Source organism: Cicer arietinum, chromosome 6 (assembly GCF_000331145.2).
Source record: "Cicer arietinum cultivar CDC Frontier isolate Library 1 chromosome 6, Cicar.CDCFrontier_v2.0, whole genome shotgun sequence".
NCBI lineage: Eukaryota > Viridiplantae > Streptophyta > Magnoliopsida > Fabales > Fabaceae > Cicer > Cicer arietinum.
Genome location: NC_021165.2, coordinates 39,504,371 through 39,517,582, shown reverse-complemented (window position 1 = coordinate 39,517,582; position 13,212 = coordinate 39,504,371). Strand labels below are relative to the sequence as shown.

The 13,212-nt window shown below is 32.9% G+C and overlaps 1 protein-coding gene across 1 annotated transcript; it reads left to right on the top strand.

The window, feature by feature from the left end:
- Positions 1-5,049: 5,049 nt before the first annotated feature.
- On the top strand, positions 5,050-12,653 carry LOC140920727 (secreted RxLR effector protein 161-like). Its single transcript, XM_073369546.1, has 2 exons — positions 5,050-5,148; positions 12,387-12,653. The coding sequence occupies exons 1-2, from the start codon at positions 5,050-5,052 to the stop codon at positions 12,651-12,653; spliced, it is 366 nt and encodes a 121-aa protein (XP_073225647.1).
- Positions 12,654-13,212: the final 559 nt, after the last annotated feature.

Genomic DNA, 13,212 nt, shown 5'->3' with positions numbered 1-13,212 from the left:
AGATTAGGATGATGTATAGGGACTAGGTGTCCTCCTTTTTGGATTGGAGTATTTTTAGTTTGGAAAACTGTACTTATACTAATATTGTCAGTTTGACTTTTACTTGAATGGGTTCCATGTACCATTTGTAGTTGTGCAAATGTTTTGGATTTATAATTGGAGAAACTTTTCCGCTGCTTGTAAATTATAATGACTCAATTATTTATCCAAAGGCATTTCCTTATCTATTTCTCTGTTTTAGTTTAATTACTTTAAAAAAAAAAAAATATACCCTCGCTTTGAAAAACGGGGTGTTACAAACTCAAGGATTGCATTGCATTATTCAATCCAAATTAATTACTAAAATTGAACAAAATGTTTCTTAATTGATTGAATAATTTTGAAACCAACAAGTGTAATAATATTGAACTTTTGTAATAAGAAAAATGTTATGGATGAGATTCACTTCGAATCCAACATTGGTTTCTAATTTGATCTTAGTTACTAAATTCCTTTATTGAATTATTACCGAATTATCTTTGTTATTCTTCCCCTAATTCCTTAGTGGCATAACCTTTAATTCCAAAGTAACCTCTAATTCCTTAGTGGATTTAAGATTAGAATGAAAATTAGCGGTACAAGAATTCTCTTATTATACCATTGCTTCTGCAAATAATTCAATTGGTTTCATGGCCTGAATCTATCCTTAGACTACAATTTCATGAATTTCTCATCTGAAGCATTCGTAAAGTCCACTTATGTTCCCAAATACGAATCGTAAATCAATTTAAAGTTGATTTAGTAATAAAAAGTAGTAAGTACAAATATGAGAAAAATAATTCTATAAACACATTCATATAACTAGAAATCAAATCAGACAAATAAGGGATTCATCTTGTTTCACTCATCCCTAACAAATATAGTTTAGTTACTTATGACAAAGATACAAAAAATAGAGATTAAAGAAAGATTCATGATTGATTCTTGATAAAACTCCTTCAACGGTGTTAGAAAAAGCCTCCTCTAATTTCTCTACTAGGGCACAAGTCTTGATACTTCAAAATAGCCAAAAAGAGCCCTAAAAATACACTTTTATGGATTATGCAGTGCGTCATGCGCCACGACATGTGCTAGGGGCGCTCCAGCGCATCTCGAAAAAAGCAGATTGACAAAGTATTGCAGAAATGCATCCCACGCGCAGATATTTGCGCTCCAACCCACAACATCTTTTGTCCTACGTTTACTGCATTTTTTCCCCTTTGAGTCTAAATTTGGTTCCAATGTTTGCACCAAAGTTGTACTTATAGATCTTTGCTTTCATTTGCACTTGGTTTAACTTCAATTAAATATCTACAACTTTAGATATGACTGAAATACTCTACTTTTATCATGTTGATTTCTCACTAAAATTCAGCATTGCACTAAAACAACGAAACAACGCAAAACTACAAAAAAAAAAAAAAAAACTCTCTACTTAATCAAGAATATAAGAACATACATATTTTATTAAATTCAAGAACTAAAATCGACAAATAATATCAAATAACTCCTTAAATTCACTAATGATTAAAGATAAATAAAACTAAAAACAATGAAAAATATGCATATGATGAAGAATTATCATGTACGCTCATAAAATATTTATCAGAACTTAGATAAAACAAAGAATTATGAGCAAGAGTCTAGAGACGTTTGCATTGTGCTTATTGTAGTGCGTTGTTGTTTTTTATTTCAAGAGAATTGCACTTCCTTTAATCGATAACTTTTGGGTTTCTTGTCGTTGTCCCGATTGCAAGAAATCAACATGTATTAAAGAAGTTTCGTATAAAATCTTTTGACATTCATTCACCATTAAACCTTGTCCAAAATTATCCATGTAATTGATTATGCAAATCTTGATACAAAGATAGAGAGAGAAGAGGATATCATAATCAGAGTATGTCACATAGACCTTCCAACAAATAACATATTCAAGGTGTTGAGTAGAGGATGCACAAAATTGTCTTCTTTAGAGTGTTGACTTTTTATAATATTAATTTTTAGTGTTTTGACTTCCATCAAAGCATTGACTATCTAGAGTATTGAGTGTTTATTAGAGTGTTGACTTTGAAGCAGTAAGATGATCAAATGTTTGACACAATTATCAAAAGAAGACAATCACTTGTTTTTCATAAGCAAACTAATCAGATGCTTATTGTAGTCATCAAAGCATTGTTGCATTAGTAAAATCACCAGAGGCACATTTTAAAGTGTGTTCATCAGATTCAGAATATGTATTTCAAAGTTGTGTCTCGATGTTCCTTTAACTTTGATCAAATATCAGAGGATGCAACGTGAAGTCATATAAAATATCTGATCTGGGAACTACACACTTAAACAGAACATTAGTGATTTAAATTATTCCTAGAAAATTAATTTTTTATCATACAAACAAGTAAGAGTCAAAGTTCTTCAAACCAATTTGGTTCTAATAATCTCCCCCTTTTTTATGATGACAAACATCTATTTTGTGAATGTTTTTTAATCTTAACTGAGCAAAAATTTAACATAGAATATCATAACAAGACTCCCCCTTCATATATGCAGTTTAAATGTAAGAGTGATGAGAGATATTCTTACAAGATAAATACAATTTCCTGCTCAAATCTTATCATTGTTGTGCTAATAAAGATTCTCTCATTAATGCACTAGAGGAAGTAGGAGGAGAAGTTAAGGATGAGCACTTGCTATCCTCCTCTGCACCAGTGTTCAATATCTACAATATCACAATAATGAAGCTCATTGTTGCCAAGGACATCATAAAACCAAGCAATGAAGCTAAACCACCATAGGACATTCTAGTGGAACTCAAGACACGCCCTTCTTGGTAGGAGACTCCTATGCTCCAATCTTTGAAAAAGACAATAAAAAGGTTATTCAAGAGTACATCAGAATTTACTAGTCTGGTCAAGAGTTGTCCCTTTTTTGCTTCCCTCTACAAAGAGCATCTCAAATGTTTCAAAAGGAAAGGAATAAGACAATAAAGGTGATATACATGTGCATGTGTTTGTTGCATATACATCTAAAATATCTTTTTTGCATAACACTGGCATATATGACAAAGTCTGGCAATGCACCATTGTTTTGAAAGACTTAACACCCTATAAAAAAATGGATTATTCTTAGGTTTAACATCCTAAGAAGAACGATAGTTCATAGGCTTTACATCTTGAGAACTCTGAAATGTTAAACAATAGACTACATACAAAACCAAAGACCTAACATCGTAGGAATTTGTAACTCTTTTTGGAAAGTTTGGTCATAATTTTTCATGGTATCTATGTGTTTTTTGTCTGCCATTTCCCTCTTATTTTACCCCCGTCTGTATCAAAAATAAAATAAGTTAATAAGTTTGAAACTCTTATAGAATCGCATTCATCAAGATGTTCTGCCTCTAACTCTTAAAAGATCTAGATGTTCCGCCTCTAATAAGTGTGTCAAGCAAAATGATTATATGCCTTAGATAAGTATTTAAAGAAAAATGATCGTATGCCTTTAATAAGTATGTCAAACAAAATGCTTTATGCCATTGATAAATCTAACAAGCAACGTATTGTCTTACTCTGATTAAAAGACAACACTCAAGATAGTCAATGCTTTGATGGAACTAATCGCTCTAAAAATGTCAAGGCTCTTAATGGTCAACGCTCTAAAGAAGACAAATTTGTTTATCTTCTAGTCAGCATCTTGAATATGTTAATTATCTTAAAGTCTATGTGACATCCTCTTTTAGTAACATTATATGAGATATGCCCTCATAAATTGAAGATACATATAATCAATCATGTAGACACTTTTTTTTCTCTATTTTAGAAGAACTCGCTCACTCAATCGAGGGTGTGTGAGAGAGTGAAAAAGGCAATGTGTTAGGAACAAATTTTGAAAAAGTCAAGAACACATCAAAGAAAAGTATGAATGACAAATCCTCTCAGTAAAGTTTTCATACACTTTAAATAATATAGGACTTGATATGTAATATCCTCTCAATGAGAGTTAGAATCCCATAAACAGACTTTGTGTTAATTCAGACACAAACTAGAACTGAGGTAAATTAGCCCAATAGAGGCAACAATTATATCACCTCTAAGATGTACTTGAAGAAGTAGAACAACAGTTATGAACTTCAAGAACAGGCTACCAAAATGTTAAAGAAGGGTTCTAATGTTGACAACCTAAAGATGTTAGAAAATAATAATTAAGGTTTGAAATGACAAAGTAACCAATATTTGTATGATATGATAGAAATATTGGATTAAGTCATCGGCTGTATTGAGGCAAAATCTCTCTATAAGGGGAGGACTAGATGTAGCAACAATCTATTGCGAACCAATATAAAATATTTGTGTTTCCTTTATCTCTCTATTTCTCTTATCTATATTCCCTCTGATTCAACCTTTTTATCTCTAATTTAGCCTCAGAAACATCCTTAAATGACCATCTATTTCCAACTATACGCAACCTCAATTTGAACCTAACATTTCCACACACTCAGACTTAGCCCGGTTCATTCCATCTATTCCCTCTTGCTTTCCAAACCTAGTTTATTTCATTACCTTCTTCATTGCTAAAATCAATAAAGATTAGGACATATCTCATAGTTTGGATCCTAATGAAGTCTCGTCTCAATGGGACAAAGTTCTCTCTTTTGTAACAAACTAGATTAGGGGCAACATGGAGCATGAAAGACATCTAACTGCTCATAATTCAAGTTCTTTCAGACATATTATAGAGATCCTTTACCTTTGTATCTTGCACTTTTAGAAAGCTCATGAAGATCATACTAGGAAGAGATTGATTGCTACATCAGGAGGTACACCAAGTGAAGTTGCCTCTCTCGCTGGCTATGATCATTTGAAACTACCAGTGGTTGCTCTCTTGGCACCATTGCAGTTTCGTATGATCATCCCACAAGTTCAGATACCTCCATTGGATGTTCCTGTTGTTGGTGCTCCAAGATCTACAAAGTCTGCCAATGAAGGTTCTTCTACCACTCCTTCTACACATGCGTTTTATCCCACTTAGCTTGTAAAGATGGAAGATATTGACCGATGGAAAGCTAATACTGAGGTGGTCATAGAATATACAACCAACAATCTAGAGTCTATTCAGAATACCTTAGGACTAATTTTGGTTAGATTGACCAATCCTAACCCTTAACTCATAACTCTCTTCGTGAAAATGTTCGTTTTTTACTCTTAACTCTTTTTGTTTGCTCTTACTTGTTTTGATCAACTCTATTTTTGAATACAAAAGATGGAGTATATATTTTGAGAACCTTTATTTTTATGTTTTCCAAATTCTCACTTTAAATCTCCTTTGTCATAATACTATATTTCATTGTCGTTCTTTTAAATTTGCTTATATTCAAGGGGAGCACTATTGTGTATTACTTTGAATAATGTCGCATACATTATACTATTAAAAAGAAAAATTGTTCACAAAGTAGATGTTTGTCATCATCAAAATCGGAGAGATTGTTAGAACTAGCTTGGTTTGAAAAACAATGACCCTTAATTATTTTGATGATAACAAAAATTATTTTGTTGGAATATTTTATTGCGCTAATAAATTTATTTAAGTGTGTAGATCCTTGTCATAAACTTTAAATTTTTTACGATGCATCCTTTAATGAAAAGAGAAGATAAACAAGGAAATGAAGATAATTCTCTGAAAAAGTTGTATTTGACTCTGTTAAACATGCTATCAACGTGCCTCTACTAAATCTGATTACAAATTCACTCTGATGATTCTGCATCTGATCATTTTCGTCTGATGATTCTGGTAAACTAGTTGAACATTTGGTCAATTCTTCACGTCAACATTCGGATAAAAAGTCAACTGTATTTAGTCAAATATTTGAGCCCAAAACTTTGAAGAAGTAAACATTCCAACATCCTCTGCTCATCAAAGTTGGATTTTGTAACACCTCAATTTTTAACAGCGAGAATGTAACTTTCTTTTTTTAAAACAACTAACTCTTCTAGATAAAATATTCACAATCATCATTTAATTTAAAATAAGAGTAACATATTTAATTGTAAAATTCTTTTTCAAAAACAACGTTTAGAATCATTGGCGTAATATATAAAATGATTTAAACACAACTTACTACTTACTTATAGCCGAATAATTCATATTAACAAAAAAAAAATAGTCACAATTATTTCAGATAAAGAATTCCCAGCAACATCAACAACCAAGTAGGAAGGGTAAATAAATAAAATCCTAAGTTGATCTTGAATTCTAAATCATGGATGAATGGGTACAGAAAACCCACGGGTGTCATCAACCCTTACTGCTTACAATTGCCAATCCAAATCATCGCTCTGTCACGTCTTCAATGTCAGTGCAATTTCCGCACAACTCATAATAAGAGCTCCTCTAGATTAAGAGTTTCATTCACTTCCATTTGAGCTTGCCCCTCTTGATTCAATAAATCATCTAATGGAGCAAAAAAAATCAATGGTGCTTTGAGTGCTATTCAAATTTGTAATTTCAACTTGAACACTATGATGGATGTTACCAAAAACTTCTTTATTCCATATTTTAAGCTTGGATTTGAGAGTCTTTAATTTCAGGTTTAGCAAAACATAGGGCAACATGTAACCTGCTCCTTACAAGTATCTTTCACCATATTAATAAACTCATTATGCAAAACCCACATCCTCAGAAACTTAAAGGAAGCAATCTGTCTACGTTCAATTATATGAAAATCTAGCAAGATGAGATAATGATCTGAGGTATCTATGGTAAGAGTGAGGCAAGAGCTTGAGTTCATCGAAATCAACCATATATAATTGCAAACCACCTTGCCTAATCTCTATTCAATGTGAGCCTGGCCTCTTTTACCATTAACCTGCAAAATACATGTTTTTGATGAAGACAAAGATCAACAAATATGATCAAAACAACAAGCTCAAAACGAAGTTCAAATATCTTCATTGATAAAACGTTAAATCCAAACATATTAGATGTTTAATGTAAAGGTAAATGATACAACCAATACTTCAAATACATGAGAACCATTCATATTTACATATGCATATAAAGTATTTTCAAAAGTCAAAATTACATTAACAAAGTCTTAAAACTAATATTTTTGACAAAATACCAAGGTGTATTCGAATACAGCATAGTGTATTCGAATACATATGCAAGTCAGAAGCAAAAGCTTCACATCTGTATTCGACTACAACCTGCTGTAGTCGAATACTAATCAAGTCAGTAGCCAAAACCTTTGCATCTGTATTCGACTACGACCTTCTGTAGTCGAATACAAAACAAGTTAGTAGCCAAAACTTTTACATCTGTATTCGACTACGTCCATCTGTAATTGAATACAAAGCATGTTAGTCGCAAAAATCACGAATTTGTATTCGACTACATAAAGGATGTATTCGAATACAAGATGCAAATTTTGAATAAATATGAACGTTACAAAGAGGTGTATTCGAATACATACATCCTGTATTCGAATACAACTGGAAGCAATACAATTTTTCAAATCTGAAATGGTTCTAGATATTTGTATTTGTTCATCAAACCTCTTGGATCAATGGCCACGTATCTGAAGAGATGTTTGTGGAGTATAAATACACCATAACTTCAGATCAAAAAGATACAATCCTTTGAATCAAACCTTGAACAACTTTGAACAAAATTATGATTTTTACAAAGTACTTGCATTTTATTTTCATATCATTCAGAAAAGTTCTCAAAATACTTGAAGTATTAGTGGATTGAAATCATTATACCTCTCTTATATCCTTATTCCAAATCATGTTGTATCACTTGTAAAAGAAAGTAGTACTTTCTTAAATTAGCTTAATCTAAGATAGTGGCGTGCTATCTAGAAGTATTGTTAGAAGTTTGTACAAAAGTTCCAGGGTGTGAATTGTACATTTTCTGACAACAAGTGGATTAATCTCTTGTGGTGTGCAAGAGGACTGGATGCACCCTTGGTCATAAGGGGAACCAGGATAATTCTATTGTGTTCTTTATTTTTCTGCCATTTATATTTTTAATACATCAATCATAAACTCAAAAATAATCCACTAAGACTCTAAAAACTAGAAAATTCCTAACACCTTACCTATGTACTTACAATTGGCATTAGAGCAGGTTCCGGTAATTTTCTCCTTGATCCTTATTAATGGCTTCCGCACAACCAGTTTTTAAAGATGGTGGTAGTAGCAATAAACCACCATGTTTCGTTGGTGAACACTATGACTTTTGGAAGATACGCATGCAAGCATATCTTGAGGCACAAGGAGATGATATATGGGATACGGTAGAAAATGGTCCCTATGTTCCAAAAACAGTTATCAACAATAAATAAGAAGTAAAGATAAAAGTCTCATGGACAGAAGATGACAAAAAAAAAGTGTTGTTTGATAAAAAAAAAAGGCCAAAAACATGTTACAATCAGCACTTGGAATGGATGAATTTTTCCGCATTGCAAAACAGCTAAAGAAATCTGGGATACACTTGAAGTAACACTTGAAGGAACTATTGAGGTTAAACGTTCCAAACTCAACACTTTATCTCAAGAATATGAGTTGTTTCGAATGCAGCCCAGAGAATCTATTCTAGACTTGCAGAAAAGATTTTCTCATCTGACCAACCACTTGACGGCTCTTGGAAAAATCTTCACTAATGATGAATTGAACCTTAAAGTTCTGAGATCATTAACAAGGGCATGGCAACCTAAAGTAACGGCAATTTCTGAAAAGAAAAGCCTATCAAAGATGTCTCTTTCAGCACTTTTTGGAAAACTCCAAGAACACGAAATCGAACTTGGAAGGTTAGAACAAAATGAAAGTCAAGAAAAAAAGACCAAAAACATTGCTCTAAAGACCGAATCAAGAGAACAAATAAAAGACGAAAATTCAGATGAAGATGAAAATATTACGTTCCTTGTTAAGAAATTTGGTAAGTTTCTTAAAAATGATAGAACTTTCAAAAGGAAAAGTTTTAGGAAGAAAGATAGTTCTACTTCAAATCAAAACTTCACTTGCTTTGAATGCGGAAAGCAAGGACATATCAAGGCAAATTGTCCAAACCTTATTAAGAAAAATGCCATAAAAAAGAAAGACTTCAAGAAGGCATACATAGCTTGGGAAGACAATGAAGTGAGTTCATCTTTAGAAACCGAAAGTAAAGAATGCGCTAATGTTGCATTGATGGCATCACATCAATCAGATGACGAAGAAGAGGTTAGTAACATAGACTCCCCTCATCATCATAAAACTAATAGTGAATTGATTTTAGAATATAATGAGGCTTAAAACACCATCAAGGAACTACTTATTGAATGTAAAAATCTGTTCAAACTAGTGTCAACACAAAAGAGACAAATCTCAAGTCTTCAAGAAAAAGTTGACATTATGGAAAAGAATTCTGAAAAACTAAAACATAATTTTGCATGCAATAAATGTGATTCCTTCTCCTTCAAGATTGTTCAATTAAATAAAGTAATTGAACGATACGAAAAAGGACAAATAGGCTTGGAAAATGTTTTAAATATGCAAATGACAAAAATGGTCTTGGATACTCAAAATTTGATAAACCAAGCTTGAATAAGACTATTTTTGTCAAAGCAAGTAATCAATCCAATCAAGAAAAGATTATAATTATAAAAAAGGATCACCATTATAAAGAGAAAATTATTCAAAGTAAATCTCATACACATGCTTTTAAAAATAGATTTACTCCTACTTGTTCTTATTGTGGTCTCAAGGGTCACACTCCTAATACTTGTCATGTTAGAAACATTAGTGTTCCAAAAGGGCATTACGTGTGGGTAGAGAAAGATACTAACCATCAAGGACCCAAAACACATTAGGTACCTAATAAAATTTGATTTTAATGTTGCAGGTATGCACGGAAAGTACCTCAAATATGTGGTACTTAGATAGTGGATGCTCTAAACATATGACGGGTGATATAACAAAATTTTCAGCCTTGACTCTTGAATCAAAGGGATCTGTGGTCTATGGAGACAACAACAAAGGAAAAAATTTAGGCATTGGAAAAGTTGGCACAACCCCATCCCCCTCGATTGAATATGTACTATATGTTGAAGGTCTAAATAACAATCTCATAAGCATTAGTCAGCTTTGCGATAAAGGATACAAGATAGCCTTCAAGAAAGATGAATGTATCATCCAAAATGAAGCTACAAATGAAATACAATTCATCGGTAAGCGTTTCAAAAACATCTTTGTACTTAATCTTGATGATTTATCCTTAAAAATGAAATGTCTTTTGGTAAACGACAATAATGATGCATGGTTGTGGCATAAAAGAATTGCACATATTCACATGGATCATTTAAACAAATTGGTCAAGCATGATCTTGTTGTAGGCTTACCAAAAATGAACTTTATAAATGATAAATTGTGTGACGCTTGTCAAAAAGGTAAGCAAACAAAGAACTCTTTCAAACCTAAAAATGTTATTTCAACTTCAAGACCACTTCAATTAATACATATGGAATTGTTTGGTCCATCAAGAACCAAAAGTCTTGGTGGAAACTCATATGGACTAGTAATTGTTGATGACTACTCAAGGTTCACTTGGACCTTATTTTTTGCAAGTAAAAATGAGGCTTTTAAAGCATTTAAGAAGTATGCCAAACTAGTCCAAAATGAAAAATCAGCCAAAATAATTAGAAGTGATCATGGAGGAGAATTTCAAAATACCTCCTTTGAAGAATTTTGTGAAGAAAATGGAATTTTCCACAATTTTTCTCCACCTAGAACACCACAACAAAATTAGGTTGTTGAAAGAAAGAACATATCTTTGGTAGAGCTCGCAAGGACTATGCTAAGCGACTCAAGCCTGCCAAAATATTTTTGGGCTGATGCTGTAAACACAGCATGCTATGTTTCCAATCGAGTAATCATTCGGCCGATTCTTAAGAAAACTCTGTATGAACTCTACAAAGGAAGAAAGCCCAATATCTCTCACTTCCACATTTTTGGATGTAAGTGTTTCGTGTTAAACAACGGTAAAGACAACGTTGGAAAATTCGATGAAAAAGCCGATGAAGGTATCTTTATCGGCTACTCATTAACTAGTAAAGCCTTTAGAATCTTCAATAAAAGAACCTTACTAGTCGAAGAATCAATGCATGTAACTTTTGATGACACTAACCCCGTGAAAGAGGACAAGATTATTTCCTATGACGATGATGATTTTGAAAGCAATGAGACAAGCAAGGAACATCAACCTGATCAACCAAGTCAAAAAAGTGAAGTCAACATTGAAAAGCAAAATGATAATCTTCCTAAAGAATGGAGAACCCATATATATCACCCGATTGAGAACATCATAGGTGACATCAACAAAGGAGTCACAACAAGGCTAAAACTACAAGATGCTTGCTTGAACATGGAATTTGTTTCTCAAATCGAACCCTCCAAAATTGGTGAAGCACTTAAAGATGATCAATGGATACTTGCCATACAAGAAGAGCTCAACCAATTCGAAAGAAGCAAGGTATGGGAACTTGTTCCTAATCTTGGAAATAAACACATCATTGGTACAAAATGGGTGTTTAAAAATAAACTTGTTGAGAAAGGTATAGTTGTCCACAACAAAGCAAGACTGGTCGCTCAAGGGTACAATCAAGAAGAAAGGATTGACTTTGATGAAACATTTGCCCTAGTAGCAAGGTTAGAAGCAATACGTTTACTACTTGCTTATGCTTGCTCTATGAACTTTTAACTATTTCAAATGGATGTGAAGAGTGCCTTTCTCAATGGATACATTAACGAAGAAGTATATGTCAAACAGTCACCTGGCTTTGAAGACTCAAAAAATTCCTCACATGTTTACAAATTAAAAAAGGCTCTCTATGGTCTAAAACAAGCTCCAAGAGCTTGGTATCATAGATTAAGCACCTTTATATGTGAACGAGGATTTGAAAAAGGGAAAGTCGATAAGACATTATTTGTTAAAAGAGATAATGGTCACACACTATTGGTACAAATCTACGTTGATGATATAATATTCGAATCAACAAACAATGACATATGTGAAGAATTCTCTTTAATAATGCAAGGAGAATTTGAAATGTCCATGATGGGAAAATTAAACTATTTTCTTGGCCTTCACATCAAGCAACTCGAGCACGCCATCTTTATAAATCAAGCAAAATATTGCAAAGAATTACTCAAAAGATTTGAAATGGAAAAATGCAAGGAAAGTGCGACTCCAATGGGCTCCAAAGCCTATGTTGTAAAGATGAACCATGTATTTCAATAGAGATATCAAAATATCGAGGTATGATTGGATCTTTATTATATCTAATGGCCAGCCGGCCAGATATTATGTTTAGTGTCTGTTTGTGTGCAAGATTTTAGGCGGATCCTAAAGAATCGCATCTTGTAGCAGTAAAAAGAATTATGAAATACTTGAAAGGAGCAACCAATGTAGGCCTATGGTATCCAAAGGGTACCATATGTAGTCTAGTTGGATATTCTGATTTAGATTATGCAGGATGCAAAACGGATCGCAAAAGCACAAGCGGCACTTGCCATATCTTAGGTAATGCATTAGTATCATGGTCTTGTAAAAAGCAAGCCTGTGTTGCCCTTAGCACTGCTAAAGCTGAATACATAGCAACATGAAGTTGTTGTGCACAGATTCTCTGACTTAAACAACAACTATATGATTATGGACTCAACCTCATATGCATTCCTCTAAGATGTGACAACACCAGTGCAATCAATATTTCAAAGAATCCAATCATGCACTCTCGGACGAAACACATCGATATACGCCATCACTTTCTAAGAGATCATGTGCTTAAAGGAAATGTTGAAGTAATGTTTGTGAATATATACAACCAATTAGCTGACATCTTCACAAAATCGTTACCTAAAGACTCATTTTACAAAATCCGCAGAGAGCTTGGCATTTTACATGAAAGCGATCTTTAAACGGGCAAGGTAAAACTTGTCATCTCTCTTCAAAACTCTAAAATTTCCTCTTAAGTTGTTAATATTAAATTCTTTGATGCTTATTGGTTCTTAATATATGAATATGTGCTTTACATGATGAAATTTTTGTGAAAAAAATTAGTTTTTAAGCAAAAATTCGAAGCTATAGTCGAATACACAAAATTTTCCAGAAATTCTTGTATTCGAATACAACCCATATGTAGCCGAATACACGTTCACAGAACAA

What these genes read in the sequence shown, in the direction of transcription:
- LOC140920727 (XM_073369546.1), top strand. Translation starts at nt 5,050, where the DNA reads ATGGAAGATATTGACCGATGGAAAGCTAATACTGAGGTGGTCATAGAA. An exon ending in ATACCTTAGGACTAATTTTG is followed by an intron (nt 5,149 to 12,386) that starts GTTAGATTGACC and finishes GCAAGATTTTAG; the next exon opens with GCGGATCCTAAAGAATCGCA.